The 18,099-nt window shown below is 39.1% G+C and overlaps 1 protein-coding gene across 3 annotated transcripts in view; it reads right to left on the reverse strand.

Moving 5' to 3' along the window:
- The window catches only part of SPHKAP (SPHK1 interactor, AKAP domain containing), a 174,412-nt gene that overhangs the window by 32,303 nt on the left and 124,010 nt on the right, over nt 1–18,099 (reverse strand). For all 3 annotated transcript variants that reach the window (XM_056121583.1, XM_056121575.1, XM_056121591.1), the window contains exon 4: nt 768–827. In XM_056121583.1, the coding sequence (XP_055977558.1) occupies nt 768–827 (60 nt within the window). The remainder of the gene's footprint in view (nt 1–767; nt 828–18,099) is intronic.

An 18,099-nucleotide genomic window follows, 5' to 3' on the forward strand; every position in this document is an offset into this window, starting at 1 on the left:
CATCCGGAGTCCAATAGGAATTTAAATATATTGCTTGCGAAATTCAGTTTGAGAATTTTCAGGCAAATTGTTTATATATATATATTATATACATATACATATATGTTTGTGTGTGTATTGCAGTAATTGCTGCAAATGATGTTCTGTTACACAGAAACATCATCACGCTGAATAGTGAGAATCAAATAATGATGGTCAACTTTCTTTGCCTATGCCCATGAATAAGAATCATGTGACACCAATTAATTCATCCTATTGTACACACAAGTTCTGGTTTCAGGGCACTGAGTGGGTCTTATAGTACTTGTGTGTGAAGACTTAAATCAGAACCCTTATAACCCTTGCAGAAGCTTGAAATTTTTGTTGAGACACAATTTATGGAAGGAGCAAATGTGAAAGCCAGAGGCAAAGGCCAGCTGATACCAAGCAGCTTTCACAAAGTCCTTGGAAAAGTTCTCTCCAACTGAACACTTGGGAGTGGAAAAAGAAAGAGCAGAAGAATCTCTTCAAGACACCCAAGAGCAGGCAAAAGTGGCAGCTTGGAGAGGGCTCTGTCTGCTTTGGGAAACAAGTTTTACAGAGAAAAGGATGAATTATGTGTGAATTATGCGTGAAGGTGTCAGACAAGCTCCAGAAAGCTAGTCTGGGGTCAAACCTAAAAGAATCTTTACAGAGTAAACATCCTTTTCAGCTGGACAATTGTTTTCATCCTCAGGACAGCCAGCCCCTATCTGGAGCTCCCTGCAGGCTCCAATCCCAAGCTTTACCTGCTGTAGGTGCTCTGTGCTGCATGCATCCTTGTCCACATCCAAATTCACAAAGCAGACCTGGGGAAGAAGGCACAGTTAAGGGAAATTGTCTGTCCTTTTTAAAAAAAAAACAGGAATAAGTTTGGGGCTGATACCTTTTGAGTGCTGTATAATATCTCCAGGGGTGGCCAGGGGGAGGACCCGACAGCTCTAACCCTAGCCGCCTGGGTTTGGGGGCCCCAGGCCGCTCGCTCAGCCAGGGCAGCACAGGTCATGGGGCAGATGGTGGACAAAACGAGGGCCAAGCCATTTGATTGATCAGATGCCGTTTATTCCATTCTCCCCACGCGCCTGCCCCAATCTCTCTGAGCCTCCCATTCTAGTCTCACACTGCTCCTAATTCCCGTCTCCTTCCATCTCTCCCGCTCATCTCTCTGTGCTCCATCTTGCAGCCTGGGTTCTCTCTCTCCATGAGCCTGCTCCTGTATTATTCTCTCTCTGTCCCCCTTGCTTGTCTCTCCACACTCCATCTTGCTGCCTTGAGCTCTCTCTCTCGTCTCTCCAACTCTCTCTTCTCTCTCATCTCTCCAACTCTCTTCTCTCTCCAGCTTTCTTGTCACTCCAACTCCCCAGTGCTCAGGGCCCACTGCACCCAGTCTGGTAGCCAAATCAACATAAGAAAGCCCTTCCTGACTGCCATCAGGCTCTGGGGAGGAAACACCACCTGGGGTATTCCAAAGCCCTTCCTGATTGCCTAAGGGCAAAATACCTCCAAAGGTGTTTTTCTCCTTTCCTCAGTCCAATAACTCTATCAACATCTTTAAATACTAGTTATTTTTGTACGGACACAGTAAGAGACACACTTAGGCTTGTAGGACAGCTCTCCTGGGAACATCTTGCCATAAACTCAGACTACAGAGCTCAGGCCAGATTAATCATTCGTAACCCTAGCAGGGTAGAGTCTAGTTATTACTTTTTGGATCATGACAGCATTTGTCCCTGACCTAGCTCTTAACCTATAGTTAAGCATTATGGCACTTTGGCCAGGCCCATCATGCCAGGGTAGCACATAGCTTACTGCTTGCCCTGGTTCCATACAGTCCCTCATCAGGACCCTGCTTTTGGGGCACAAGGAAGTAAGGGCAGCTGAGGCTTAGGTGGAGAGAACAGATGCCCAGGAGGAACATATCACTGAGAATCATGTTACAAAAGCATAGCATATATTGTCTTCTTGTGTCCATACAAAAAGGACATTGTTCTGAATAAATTATGCAAAGGACTTAGGGAGAAGAAAAAAACAATATTTACAAGTCAACAGAACACAAAGAAAGAAGTTACAAATAAACACAGAGGAATGGGAACACTGCGATGGGAGCAACCCAATAAACCTAAACTACCCAAGGCTATGAAACCAATGTTATCCTAAATCGAGTGTCATGCATATTATTCAATTCATCTCACAAAGAAAGAGCCATATTTCCCCCCCTTTGGGCTGCATGTATGTTTTCAACTCCTATGCCATAAGTCCATTGATTAAAAGAGGAACTGACAAATGAAACCAGTTCTCTCTGGATGTAAGCTAATTCAGATGTCAATAACAAAATCTTCAGAACTATAAAGGGTTATCAAATATTAAGACAGGGTAAAAAGACTTGTAATACTCCGAGCCAAAGTTCTTCACGGAAATGAGTACTCCTTTCTCTTTCTTTTTCTTTCATTTCCCACTTTCCTTCTTTTGATTTACATGTGATGTGCCATCAGTGGATTTCTGTTTTACTGTTTTAGTTCATACTAATTCAATCTATCCTATGTCCCTGTTTTAATTTAATTGGAAGCCAATTTAAATGCCTGAATAAAGTGCACAAATATTGAAGTCACAATAAAAGTGATTTAATAATGATGGCATTTAAAAATTACTACAGGCATTCTGGTGGACTATGGGAGAAGAAATTAAAGGGAGGTGAGAGATGTTCTTGAAGGGTAAGAAGGGTTGCGTAGGGGAGGGAGTGGTTTTATATCCTTGCTAGGTTGGAGCTCATGAGTTGGAGGAGATGGAGTTGGAGGAGGAAAGACAATTACTGTGAATAAATAAGGAGGAAGGAGTCTGATTTCAGTCTAGACTGGTGGAACAGCAGTGTCTGAAATTGCATAATAGGGTTAATTATATAGAGAAGAATAAAATTGAGTTTTCACTGGTGAACTTAAAATTGTACATTGATTCATAGTGATGCACGCATGAAATATTTATTATTGTGAAATGTTACTTAAATTTTCTATGGTCGTGCTTACAAAGCTCATGTTAAAAGAGATGATGTAAAGGTTTTTTTTTTTTAATCACATTTTACTAAAATCATTTGAGGGTTTTTATTCTTAAGTTGATGTGAAAATATTAAAAAAGACCCTTAGCCCATGGATTTAACTATAAATTTACAAAAACTTCTGATTTTTGTTATATATTTTGGGGTAAATGATTTTTCATAACCCATTGTTTTTATCCTCTCGGAGAGCCCGGCAAGCTACCGAGAGTATTCGATATGCCAGACACAGTAACAACAAAGTCTCCAATGGAGACGTTACTGGGCCCGCTCGAGCAAATCGATGATCAACGGGAGGGCCTTTACCTTTTTACCTTTACCTTTATTGTTTTTCTTTGGGTAATAAAACTAATAAAACACATTTTCAGTAAAATTAAAATATTACTGAAACATAACAATCAATACTGTTTTACTCCCTAGTAAATAGATATTTTATCAATTTTCTGACCTCACAAGAGCATCCAATTGTTATATTACTGGTTTTGAAGGAGGAAGTTCAGAAAATATCATGCCCTCTAATTCAGAGGTTCTCTTCCATTGGGTTAATAAGGTAGGTAGGGTTTAAGTCTTTTTGTAGAGCATAAATTGAAGTTTAAATAAGTGGTTTAGAAAGGATTTATAATTTGAAAATATCCATAAATAGTAACTGAAATGTTGCCCTTGGAAAATTGTTTTACCTCTAGAGAGGTCAGATATGTACTTTAAGGATAAGTAGGGATGTATAGCGTAGGGAATGGGACCATATCCTTGGTATACTGGAGCATCACAAAGATCTTACTATCTAAATCACTTTGGGAAAAGAACAAAGAAGGAAATATATACAAATTTATCTACCCTCTGATATTGTTTGTGTTCTGTGAAGACAAATTTTCTTTTCATTCACTTTCAACTGCAGTTTGAAACTTTCCCTTGTTATCTGGAACACAGCAGGATATAAACCACCCCTCTGCTTAAACACGGTTTTACATCTCCCTCAATCTTGTTGATGTGGGATGAACAGGAATCTTAGAGCTTAATAAATCTAGAATTTAGATTTTTCTTTAAGAAGTTGAAAATTCTAAATCAGTTGTAAACTTGAAATATCTGTTTAGAAGGAAAAAAGAAATAATAACAGGACCTGGAGAGATGGTATAGCAGATAAGACACTTGCTATAGATATGATCCACCTTCCCCTCCCCCCCCCCCAAAGCATTGCCAGAAGTGATCCCTGAGCACAGAGCCAGAACTGAGTCCTGAGGATCCTGGGTGCTGTTGCCAACAAATAAAAAGAAAAATAACAACTATTAAAGTCTGAAAGTTTGAAAATACCACAAACACTGCTAGTTACAAAAAAAAATGATATTTTAAAAATTACTTCACAGTACTTTTCCACACATTTTTGGATCCACCCTCTTTAATTCTCCTTATATGATGGAGTCATATGGCATCATTTTATCTTAAGATAATAGATAATTACTCTTATTCAACTATTGGTCAGTCAGCTTCACATAGTGTTATTGATAATAATTTTAGAATTCTTAAAAAGTATCAACTTTTACTTGAGAATTTGTCTTAAAATGCCATTTATTGAAAGCTACTTTGGTAAGAAATAAATTAACATTAAAACTAGTATAACAAGAAAAGATAATATTAGATGGGCTATAACTTATATGACTTTTGTGAGACAACTAATATATTGTTTTATTTGAAATTACAGTTAATTCTAACAAGTCCAATTCTATTGCAGATGGGCATTTTAATTTTTTCATGAATTCATTCTAAATAAATCAATACAACAGTTGCACAACCCCCACTGCATTATGCATCTACTTATAACAAATTCAAGTAAAAGTGATGAATTTTATTTGTTGACAGTCTGGAACTTTGACTTCGTGTGTTGGGCACTATTCAATTGAATTTAGCTAAAGCCTATTAAGGAAATATTTCCTACAGATAACTTATTTAGAAAATGTATACAATAAATATGATGTCAAATTGCCTTCAAAATATCTAGGCATTTGAATGTTGCTTATGAGCAAATACAGAGTTATGCTTCTGCTTGGAAGAAGCCCTTTCAGCCAATTCTAAGGAGGCAGCCATCTGGCCAATTGCATATTTCCTAATTTGATGGTATCAAAATGCTGACCCGCGTATCTTCCAAAGAAAAAGATTGCCTCCTTGTTTCCTAACCAAAAGACTTCTGCTCTGTTCAGGACCCTGACCAAAAATTATCTCTTAAAAAACATGGCATTTTCCTTGATTGGTACTTAAGATGGATGATAACTAAAATGGCAATTTATGCATCAAAGTTTGTACATCACAGTGCTGATGGACATTTTACAACATGTGATAGTTTGGAATAATAGCGAATTTGCATCTTAGTATTATTGTTTGAGAATGATTACAGCAATTGCTCAAAGTGAGATGCAAAGTTTTATTTACACTTGAGCCCATTCTCTATTCTTTACAATCCATATTTTTTGTAAAAAAAAATCCGTGAAAAGCTGTTTCGAGAGAAACAATTCAAGCAATTTGTGTAAAGAGACAAAGTAAAAATATAGAAACTTGCAAATGATGAGTGTTTAAACAACAATACCTGACTCCAACTTTATTTTTTACATGAAAGTAAGTAAAGTAAGAAAATTAAATATTCTACTTGTTATTTATATTCTCATGAAATTTTTATTGTTTAAGAATTTGCTTTGGAATCGGACACGGTGCCTCTTAAGCATACATTGTTATATTTAAGTTTCTAATGTTCAAATGCTATGCCATGTGACTTATCTAGTAAAATAAGTACTTTAATATTTTTTGTTGGTTTTTTGTTTTTAGGCCACACCCAGCCATGTTCAGGGTTTACTCCTGGTTCTGCACTCAGGGATCACTCCTGCTGAGCTCAGGGGACCATATAGAATGCCAGAGACCAAACCTGGGTCTGCCGTGTGCAAGACAAGTGCTTTACCTGCTATACTATCTCTCCACCAGCGTACTACTTTTTAATTATATTTAAAAATAAATATAATTTTAAATATATTTATCAAGTTACACAATCATCAGTTCAACATATATTAAAATATAGTCTTCACCCACAAAAATAAACCTGTCTACTGACATCTGATTCATTTTCCCCTAAATAGCATGTCCTTAACTTTTAGAAACTCAGTACTCTTGATCTCTTTATATACTTAAATGTTTAAAAAAAAGACTTCAATTTAGGTCATGTTGTTTACAGTTGTGCTGATGTTCATGGGCTTGGTGCACACAGTGCACCATATTTCTCACCTCCAAAGTGCTCAAGATCTTCCCCCAAAGTCCTAGTACTTCTACCTGGCTGCTCATCATTCCCATACCCATTCCTTCCCTTACTTGGCATTCTCAGTTTTTTAATCAAGTGCCAAGGGATTGTTATCATTCAGTACTATCTGTTCCCTATTGTTTTTTTCCCTCTACTTACCACAGAGAGTTGGAGCGATAGCACAGCAGGTAGGGCATTTGCCTTGCACGTGGCCAACACGGCTGACCCAAGTTCGATTCCTCCGCCCCTCTCGGAGAGCCCGGCAAGCTAGAGAGAGTATCTCCCCCTCACAGCAAAGCCTGGCAAGCTACCCAAGACGTATTTGATATGCCAAATACAGTAACAACAAGTCTCACAATGGAGATGTTACTGAGTCCGCTTGAGAAAATCGATGAACAATGGGAGGACAGTGACAGTGACATAGCACAGAAGAGTGAGATCATTTGGTGTTTATTCTTCTCCTCTGATTTAGTTCATTTAACATGATTCCCTCAAGTGCCATTCAAATGGCAGAAAACTGCTTGTAGTCATTCTTTTATGGCCATCTAGTACTGTTATGTGTATATACCATAATTTCTTTATCCATATATATGTCACTGGGCGTTTTTTCATATTCTCGGTGTTTTATTAAGTGTTAAAGTTTGCACATATCTCTTTGAGTTAGTGTTTTATGTTTGGAGGAAAGATCCCATGAAGTGGAATTGCTGGGTAATTTGGAAGCTCTACTATTGCTTTTGTGAGAAATTTTCTTACTGTTTTTCATAAAGGCTAAAGGCCCTCCCGTTGATCGTCGATTTGCTCGAGCGGGCCCAGTAACGTCTCCATTGGAGACTTTGTTGTTACTGTGTCTGGCATATCCAATACTCGGTAACTTGCTGGGCTCTCCGAGAGGGGCGGAGGAATCGAACTCGGGTCGGCCATGTTGGCCGCTTGTAAGGCGAACGCCCTACCCGCTGTGCTATCGCTCCAGCCCTGGAGCCCTGGAGCGATTATTGTTTGTGGCAATAATATATTGGCTTTATAACATCTTAATAGGTTTTATAACATGTTATAAACAATGATGTCATTTAGATAAACTAAGTCCTAAACCATTCTAGGAATATGAAAGAAATGTCTTAATTAAATCTTATAGCCCTAGTATTTAGGTAACACTTTGAACGTAAGCATATTAGCTGCCACATATTATAAAATTTTAGCAAAAGAACGTCTTTTGCCGGAGTCATGGTATGACAAGTATGATATTGTATGACATTGCCTGTACACAGCCAGCCCTGCATCACATATGGTTCCCAGAGCCCCAGATTAAAGGCATCACCAATTCCATCTCCTAAATTCCCTGGTCACTAAGAATCACATTCTTTTGGTCTGTTTTGAATTAACAGATGAAGCTGTTAATAAGCCCAGGCCATATATATGTCTGAGTAACTATTTCCTTTCTTTCTATCTTGTATTCAGAAAGTTCTTTAGAGATTCATAGATTTAAATATTTGAATAATGACTGGGTCAATATTATAGTAAGTGAGGTGCTTGCCTTGCGTGCAGTAGACCAGGGCTTGATACCCAGCATCACATATGGTCGTCCGGGCCCCACCAGGAGAGTTTCCTGGGCACGGAGCCAGGATTAAGCCCTGAGTACCACCAGGTGTGACTGCCCAAAACAAAAATAAACAAAATTAAATATTTGAACAGACTGGCAAACTGTGGGAAATAACTCCTTTATTCAAATAAATGACCATTAAATGCAAGCCTCTGAAAATGAGAATTCTGAAGTCCATTGTTTACACACAATGAATAGTTAGAGGAAAATATACAAAAATATGAAAAAAACATTTATTATAACCACAAGACAACAAGGAGTTTTCTATATTTATTTTCTTTACCAGTGGTTCTTGTTAATTATGAAAATACCCATATTTCAGAAAAACTTTATGCAGTATGACTGTTTATTTTTTAATTTTTATCTCTTGTGATAAGATTGACATACATCCTAGCTTCTGTTTTCTATGTCCAATCTGTTTCCTTGAATTTAGTCAAGTAATACCATGACTTCTGAGAAGAAAAATAGTCTCTGAAATGAACACAACATAGGCTGTTAACAAGTTATAACAAATAAATCTTTGCATTTAAACTTTAGTTGTGCAAACGGTCACGGTCACGGTCCTCCCGTTGTTCATCGATTTGCTTGAGCAGGCCCAGTAATGTCTCCATCATGAGACTTGTTGTTACTGTGTTTGGCATATCCAGTACAACATGGGCTCGAAATGAAAGCTGACTCCAGAGCTCTTCCAGTGCTTTGTATTTTCTTGCAAAAATCACTGACAACAATTGGGAGACATCTTTTTATTTTTTTCTTCTTACATTTTATTTATTGAATCACTTTGGGAAAAGTTACTAAGTTTTCAGGTTTAAGTTTCAGTCAAACAGTGATCAAACACCTTTCCCTTCATCAGTACTCATTTTTCACCACCAAGAACCCCAATATAATCCGCTCCCACCCCTCCCAATGCCTGTGAGGCAGATGATTTCTACTTAACTCTTCTCTACGTTGATTACATTCATTATTTCAACAAAAGATGCACCATTATTGTTTAGAATTACCCCCCCCCCCAACAATCAGAATTGCTGAAAAGGCATTGTGAAATATTTTGTTTTCTATAGTTGTTTATGAGAATCATACAATGATTTTGGATTTCTGTAAGAGCCAGATATTTACAAGATTGGTTTCTATGAGTCTGGCTGTGATGGACAGCTGCTCAAGGAGGGCAACTCGTGACCTCTGTAGGGCGTGAAGGATGATCTAGTACCAACCCCCTTCCCATGAGACTACAGTTCCCCTGTCACCGCCGGCTCATACCTGGCTTTCCTAAAAGCTCTGAGACAGCGGCCACCTTGTATGTGGTCTGGATGCATTTCTGCCAAAAGCTGTTGGGTTTTGAGATTTGTTTTTGAGTCTCTGGGATCATGGCTATTAATCAGCTTGATCAGGAGCCAGAGAGGCCGTTTGTAGGTGGCGACTCAGGATCTTGTTGGGATCTACCCCCATCTGGTGAGGCCTCGCATGTCTCATCACTGCAGGCCCAAAACTGATTGTTCAGTAGCCTCTGGAGGATGGTGGTCACCGGGCTGCCAGGGGGAACAGGCCAAGGCACAAAACCTATTCCCACCTGGAGTGGCCCAGCTCTAGTAACCTACAGCAGGAATAGGACGCATTTCTGCCAAAAACCTTTGGGTTCCGAGATTCGTTTCTGAGTCTCTGGGATCATGGCCGTTAAGCAGTTGGATCAGGAACCAGAGAGGCCATGCCTCCAATTATATAGCTGAGCCGGAGGTGGTGTGTGTGTGTGTGTGTGTGTGTGTGTGTGTGTGTGTGTGTGTGTCCCACATACCTATCTTTTGGCCATTTACTTTCTTGGTAAATTTTACCCCAAGTTTTTGGGGTCTGGCCAAAGGCACAGCAGCAATTTTGGGATATCTGAAAGCCTGATGGTGCCATCAGGCTAATGATGCACTCACCTCACAGATACAGATTGACCTGCTGGCAGCACCATACCCCCAGGAGAGATCTATTTAATGTTTCATACTTCACTGTTTTTCTTTTTGACTTCAGTAATTGAGGCACCCATTAACTTGGTGACTTCACATAAAAAGGAAGAATTTTAAAAAATCTCGCGATAGTTTCCTGAGACTTCAAATTTCAGCTTTTGATAGATACTGTGAATTGCCTGGCAACTTGTAAAGGCTTCAGAAGGAGACCCCTCTCTGTGTAAAGGCAGGATGCAATGTCCAGAAAGGTCAACTAGGACCAAGATATCCATTCCTTTGTTAGCTTTGAAAGACACTATGTCTTTTACCAGCTAAACTTTTCTACTTGAAAGGAATATAGAATAAAGCATGAGAAATACATATGGCCCCCAAACAGGGTAGGGTGCTTGCTTTTCATGTGGTTGAACTGGGTTCAATCCCTGGCACTCCCCAAGGTCTCCTTAATTCTACCAGGAGTGATACCTGAGCACAAAGACAGAAGTAAGCCTGAGCACATCTGTATGTGACCCTTAAACTATCTATCTATCTATCTATATATCTATCTATCTATCTATCTATCTTGAAAAAGTAAGAATTGAACATTAATATGATTCAGCAGTCCCAGTTTTTGACATTTACCCACAGGTCCAAAAATACCATTTAGGGGCTGGAGAGATAGCATAATGGGTAGGGCGTTTGCCTTGCATGCGGCCGACCTGGGTTCGATTTCCAGCATCCCATATGGTCCCCTGAGAATCGCCAGGAGTAACTCCTGAATGCAGAGCCAGGAGTAACCCCTGTGCATCACCAGGTGTGACCCAAAAAGCAAGAAAGAAAACAGAAAAAAAACCCAAAAACACCATTTAAAATAAAACAGCTGTTGTATTATAATTATTGATGCACTATTAACAATAGCCAAGAACTGGAAACAACCCAACTGTCCAAGAACAGATATCTGGTTAAGGAAATTATGAGATGCACACACACACACACACACACACACACACACACACACACACATCCCGTACTACTCATCTATAAGGTAAAGGTAAAGGTAAAGGCCCTCCCGTTGATCGTCGATTTGCTCGAGCGGGCCCAGTAACGTCTCCATTGGAGACTTTGTTGTTACTGTGTCTGGCATATCGAATACTCTCGGTAGCTTGCCGGGCTCTCCGAGAGGGGCGGAGGAATCGAACTGGGGTCGGCCATGTTGGACTCATCTATAAGAAAACATAAAATCATGAAGTTTGTTTTCATTTGGGTTGGAACTAGAGATACATGTTGAGTGAAATCAGTCAGGAGATGGACAGATACAGCATCATCTCTCTCATAGGTGGAACTTAAAGATATACACCAAGGTAGCAACAAAAGATCCAAAGGCAACAACCTTACCCACACAGCTGAGTTTTTGGAGGGTGGGGTTCAAAGGGAGTGGGATTTTGGCTTTCTTGTGCAGCAGAAGGATGGGGGGAGGTGATGGGAAGGTGTTGGAATTGTGTGTATGAGAAACCATTAACAATACTTTAAACCACAGAATATCACGAATCACGAATCACGACCATCCTGTTATTCGTCGATTGCCTTGAGCAGACCCCAGTAATGTCTCCTTCATCCTAGCCCTGAGATTATATTCAAGGCTCTTTAGGAGAATGAGATCCATCATTGATACTGGTATTTGGCATATTGGGTACGCCATGGGGAGTTTGCCAGACTCTGCTGTGTGGGCAGGCTACATTTGGTAGTCTCTGAGTCTTGGCCGTTGATGGGATTACACAGCGCCAGGGAGCCAATTGGTGGGAGTGACCCCCACCTACTGGAATTTGGAGGATCTGGGTGGAGGATGCTCAGCTCTGATCCGAGTAGGCTTGGAGATCTCAGCCCTGGGTCCCGCTTGCCTTTGTCCCTCTGCCAGTACCTTCAGGTATACGGAGAGTGGTCTCAGCATGGTGGTGGCTGGTCCTGGAGGTCTTTGGCTGCTGGAGCCCTGGTCGGGGTGGGGAGGAAAGCTCAACCCGCTCCCTTCCAAGGGGCCCCGGCGAGGACAGCCACGCGCGGGGGCAGGAGACTGCACTGTTCTCTTCCGGGAGCTGGTTTTTATAGTCTCTGAGTCTTGGCCGTTGATGGGGCGGGTCAAATAAATCACCCAGCTTCCCCTTCCTCTCTCGGTGAGGAACGTTTACTCCCAAGTCTGGTTCTCTTACACTGAAGGAAGCTTCGAAGAATGAAATAACAGGTGAGAGAGATACCAGGAAGTTACTCTTGCTTCTAATGGCATCTAGGAAGATCTCCCCTCCCTTTCACATGCTCTCAGTGTAGAAAGGATCAATGGTGGTGATAAAACAACCTTGATGAAATTTCCAGCTCAGAGTCTAATGGAGTTTAAAGGCCATATCCTGCAGGTGCTAGAAGCACCTTCTGAGGCTGCCATCTGATATTGGATGTTCCTTTGAAAAGGGTGCTGATGAAAACCCCCGTGTCCTCTACAAGCCAGAGCCCCTGGGTGTGGGGAATAGCTAACGTGGAATGTTAATATCAGTGTGTGTCCAGCATCTGTCAAAATGCATAGAACAGAGGCTCAGTAATGTTCTCATGTCTTCATGAAGTGAAGCATGTCCAGAATTGATACTACAAGGTAAAGATCTTTGAAGGTATATAGGAAAAGTGCCATTTTGGCCCAAGTCTGTCATTCTAGACTATTACTTTTGTCTGACTTATTGGGTGCTGATTGATAGTCTTGGCATTATCTTTACAGTACCTGCTTTTCTTGGCTTTGAGCTAGTCTTCCTTCCTTCCTTCCTTCCTTCCTTCCTTCCTTCCTTCCTTCCTGCCTGCCTGCCTGCCTGCCTGCCTGCCTGCCTGCCTGCCTCCCTCCCTCCCTCCCTCCCTCCCTCTCTTCCTTCCTTCCTTCCTTCCTTCCTTCCTTCCTTCCTTCCTTCCTTCCTTCCTTCTTTTCTATTTCCTCCCTCCCTCCTTCCCTCCTCCCTTTCTTCCTTCCTTCTATTTTTTTTTTTTTTTTTTTTTGCTTTTTGGGTCTCACCTAGTGAGGCTCAATTGTTACTACTGGTTCTGCATCCCAGGTGGTGCCCAGCACTATCATATGGAATCAGATCAAACCCAGGTCAGCTGTATGCAAGGCAAATGCCCTATGCACTGTACTAGAGTCCTGGCCCCTTTCATTCTTAACACAAGTAAGTTTTTAACCTAAGAATGAACATACATATCTTCAGGTACTTTGGGAATACTATTAGCCCAACTCAAAAGAATGTGTGTGTGCTGGCAAAATGTCTGAAGCTACTTTTGACAGTAACGTAGATGTTGTTTGTGGTTATGAAAGTGACAAAATCATAAATCATCCATGCTCAACAAGGTGACGTTGACGTGTTCATTGGACTAAAAAAAAGTAGTATTTGACAATTTAAGTGAATGCTCTTGAATGTCACGCTGCACAATAAAGAAGGCAGATTGGGCTGTGGTGGAAATTGACTTAATATCCACCATTTTTTTCTTTAAAATTAACTCAAAAATGAAGTAAATGTTCTGATATTGTACAAAATAGTTGTACACATGTTTATATAACTACTGCAAGTTCCAATGTCCCAAATAACACTCTAACTCTTCCTTTTTATAAACAGGTTCTTTACAGCCTCCCCCCCACCCCCACTTATCTCTGCATTTTTTTCTCTTCCTAAGGTCTTTCACCGAGCAAAATGCATCTGATTCTCATCCACCTATCAGCTGTCTACTCCTCTTCATTGCTGTGCAGTGAGCCATTGTTCCAGACCACCACCGTGTGTTCATTCATCTGTTTTTTAAAGCACTGCTTCCAAATTTTCATGTGGAGACCTAAGCTTCATTCCATTTTGGTTGACAATTGAAAGTGGCATTACTCAGCTGTGCGATAAACATACATTTATCTATTAAGACGTTCTCCAGTGTGGCTAAAATCCTTTTCATTCCTTACCTACATATATATATATATATATATATATATATATATATATATATGTGTGTGTGTGTGTGTGTGTGTGTGTGTTTGGAGGTTGGGTGTGGGGAGTTGCACTCAGCTGTGCTCTGAGATTACTCTACACTGTGCTCAAGGATCATTCTTGGTGACAATTTGAGGTGTCATGGATTAAACCCAGATTGGCCACATGCAAGGCAAACATCCTACCAGTTGTACTAACTTTATGGTGCCCAAGTATTTTCATGTGCTTTTATCTATAAATATTTTCTAAGTTATTAATATAAGTGGCAAGGGTTTACTATAGTTATGGTTCTATGGTGGAAAATTATTATATGTGCTGTCAAAAACTATTCCAGATAGACAGATCTGCAAAATATTGGAAGAGAGTGTAGGGGTGTGTGGAGAGATGAAGGGATGAAGGCAGGAGAAAAGGAGAAAGAAAGGGAAAGAGAGAGAAAGAATGAGAGAGAGAAAGAGAGAGAATATCCCCTTTCCTCTTCATTATTTCACTATAAAATAGAATCTGAAAGGACAACTAGAACATGGATTGATTATTTGGTAACTCATTCTCCAGTTACTTTTTTAGGTGATATTTCTTTTTAAATGCAGCAAAACTGTTTGTTTGGATACTACTACTGGGCAGGATGGCAAATGTTATCTTATTGTTGCAAACGCTTGTAAGTGCTGCTCCCAACAGCACAATATTGTAAATCAGAACTTAAGTCATCTTGCATAATGGGGACTGTATAACCTATTTCCAGACCCTGAGAGAAGACCAAACAATTTTTATTGCAAAATCACATTCAAGCACTATCCTCATATCTTCCTTTGTACCCTTTCTATTGACTCTTGGGTATCAAATGGATTCTTTTGAAATGTGACAAAATGAGATCTTTATCCTGTTATATTCTAAGAGATTGTTTATATATTGTGCGCCTAGTGCTTACACATGAAATGTTTGCATTATGGAGTCTGACCTTGCATTCACCTTGCAGCATTGAAATCAGCTGCTCTCACTCAAGGCTTCTGTTTTCCTTTCTTGAGGATGGAAAATAACCTTTGGGAAGAAAGTTCATGAAATATCTACAGTTTCAGCAATTTTAGAATAATAGATAAGCTAATTAGCAAGAGTTGCAAGGCAGTTTTTGCTGTCACTGAGATAAATCTTCAGAACAACTACAGTAGCGAGGTGGTCAAAATATAGCCTCTGAATCAGACATTTGATGATCACAAAAATTCTGCAAGGAAGGTGCTATTGTGATTTCCAAAGTATTTGAGGAACCCAAGGTGCAAGAAAGTTAAACAATTTGGGCAGTCACTGAGGTGCTCACTGAGAGATAAGTCTTCATTTATTTCCATATAGCCTGTGTCAGATATCTATGCTCTGCTATCCTTTTTTTTAATTATATGCTATATTAATAATATTTTATTACACTCTGTGTTATAAAAATGGCATAAATGCCATATTATGCTGCATATTTTATGTTGCATGTTTTTTTATACAGGTCAAATTGAATAATTTTTGGGAGTTCTTTCATTTGATTCATCACATAAAATTTTGGCATTTCATCCTGACAATGCAGTTTCTTTTGCTTCAAATATGGTTTTGTGACATGACATTTTCTTCTGGGATTTTTATATATGTAGTTGAACGCATGGCAGTGGTTGAGAATTCTTCTACTCAGGAGGAAACTAATGTTGGCCACAGTTGGTGGTTTGGATACATGCTCTAAGAGCTCAGGCAGGAAGTCAAGATGAATGCAAGGGGTTGGGACTGATGTTCCACACGGGAAAAGATCTGAGACACTTTCCTTAGGAAGTGACAAAGATCTCAGAGAATTAAATGAGCCTGGTGGGTGACAGAGACCATACGGAAAGGAGCACTGCACTGTGTCCAAGAATAGACCACACTGACCCCAGGTTGATGCCAGTGACAGACTCCACGAACTGCACTTGAATTGGGGAATTTCTGGGCACTAAAATTCTCCATTTCCACATGATCTTTCAACATAGCATATAAAGATATTCTTTTCTTTGTGTTAAGCATTCCCCCAGAATAACATGATAATAGGGCATAATATCAGCAGGAAGGGTTTTCTACTGGTTCTTTACTGGGCCCCCTGTTATGAGTATAGATAGAACAATTTAGGTCGGTGTACTACTACTACTACTTGTTTTATTATTTCTAACAGTGTTACAGCTGAACTCTGAATTTTACCCAGGGCCTGATTAATAGATTAATACAACTTTAGTATGCAATTAAAACCAGGATTCTTTTCTTGGCAATAACTGTGTTCATTGGGTTTGAGGTATTTACTAAGAATACCCAAAGGATTTGTTTTCTTGGGGGAAAGGCATTAACTGTATCACTCAGGAAAAAGAAAAAAAATGCAACTTTGTTCACTTGAAACACTGCAAGTTCTGATAGTGACCAAATCTAGACTCTGGTAGATTAGCCTTGATAATATGAATATCATCTAGTTCCTCAAAGAGATTTTAAACTGGTACTCTTAGTCAAAAATTGGCCAACACTCAAACTGAAAATGTGTTTAGTGTAGAGGAAGTAGTCTTTTTAGTGAAATCAAGGAAGTATTAAGCAGATGGATGTTTTTGTCATTAGAAACATATGGACTCTAGCCTCTTTATATAGAACATATTCTAATACATTAAGCTTGCATTTCCCTATGGCAGTAATCCACTGCACATATTCAACTGTGTTATATTTCCCTGTTCCTTATTAGCTCCACTAGTTTTCACTTTATCCTGGACACTGAAATCTAATGACAAATGGCCATGAGAAATATAATGGCCATTGTCATTGATTTCTGAGGGTAAATTTTTGAAAGTAGACTAATAAGTCTCCACATCTATATTAAAAATGGGAAGACAAAGATACTAAGGCTGAATTCTACAAATATGGTAAAGACTATTTCTTTGTCAATGTGAATGCTGAAGCTACATGGTTAATAACAAAGCATATCTGTTTTATATGAAACTAAAGCATTCTAAAATAATAATAGTGGCATAATTCACCACAAAGAATTCTCCAAGAACAAAGAAAAGGCATGTGATGAAACAACTGTTTTGCTGTTGCTAAACGGACTAAAATTTTGAAAACATTTGTTTTGGGTGTGCTCAAATAACAAATAAGTTCCTAGAATTAGTTATGCATTAAAGAACACAAATTAGATAATTTTCTTATAATGTTGACAGGGTTTATTAAAGTCTACTGAGTGAGGCAGAAAGCCTGTTTCAGAACAGAAATAACCATTTGTCAACACAATTTAGCTAGAAGTACTATTGTCCAGCCTTGGAAGTTATTGCTTCCAATTTATGAAATATTATTTGGCTCATCTGCTGAAAGCAAACATTGACTTCTATCTACCCATCTATCATCAATTTTCTACCATCCATTATATATTTACCTTCCTGTGTTTTATATTTACCATTGATTTAATTTTACTTGTTTCATGATTTGGTGATCATTACAATTCAATGTAGAAGATTTGAATATAGTACTCCTGATGGCACACCATGAAAAAATGATGTAGTTTCTTCATTTAGAAAGGTTGAATTGCTTATTTTGGACTGATCAAAATTAGGGAAAGGTGTTATAACAAGGCTTCTAAGCTAACAATGTGGCAACAGTTCTTTCAAGAATTTCATTTCTCATGAAAAGCACACTGTGAATTAGTTTCCCTTTGGGTTACAAATTTAAAATGAGAAAATGTTATGAACACAGCAATTGACCCCATGAATTCACTGTGCTGGTATAGCTCCAGCTAAGGCAAGATTGCCAGCAGAAGTGGGTGTGAAACTCCACACAATTTCAGCAATTTCTGAAGGACATATGATCTAAACAGTATTTACTTTTGGAAGAAACCAACATATTCATACTTCCACAATAGTGTGTTGAAGAGCTGGACATGCTTTTGCCAGAATAACTCAGCTAACCACTCAGCAGTTATAAGAATCAGAATCCATCCATCTTGGTTCAATCATTTAGAAATTATGCTTTTGAAGTTGCCAATTAGAAAAAATATTTTGACAAATTTATATGTTAAATAAGTCTCCCAAATGAAACTAAATTCCATTTCATATAATACAGCTTTGAAGATTTATGCAAACAAACAAACAAACAAAAAAAGATCTGATTAATGGTAAAGGCCAAGTAAAATTAACACCACACAAAATCTATTGCTATATTTAAATTGTGAAAGAGTTACTAAAAGAGATAGCTAAAAAACAAAATAATAAACACTGAAATCTAAAAAT

Source organism: Sorex fumeus, unplaced genomic scaffold (genome assembly GCF_029834395.1).
Source record: "Sorex fumeus unplaced genomic scaffold, SorFum_2.1 ptg000005l, whole genome shotgun sequence".
NCBI classification, from domain to species: Eukaryota; Metazoa; Chordata; class Mammalia; order Eulipotyphla; family Soricidae; genus Sorex; species Sorex fumeus.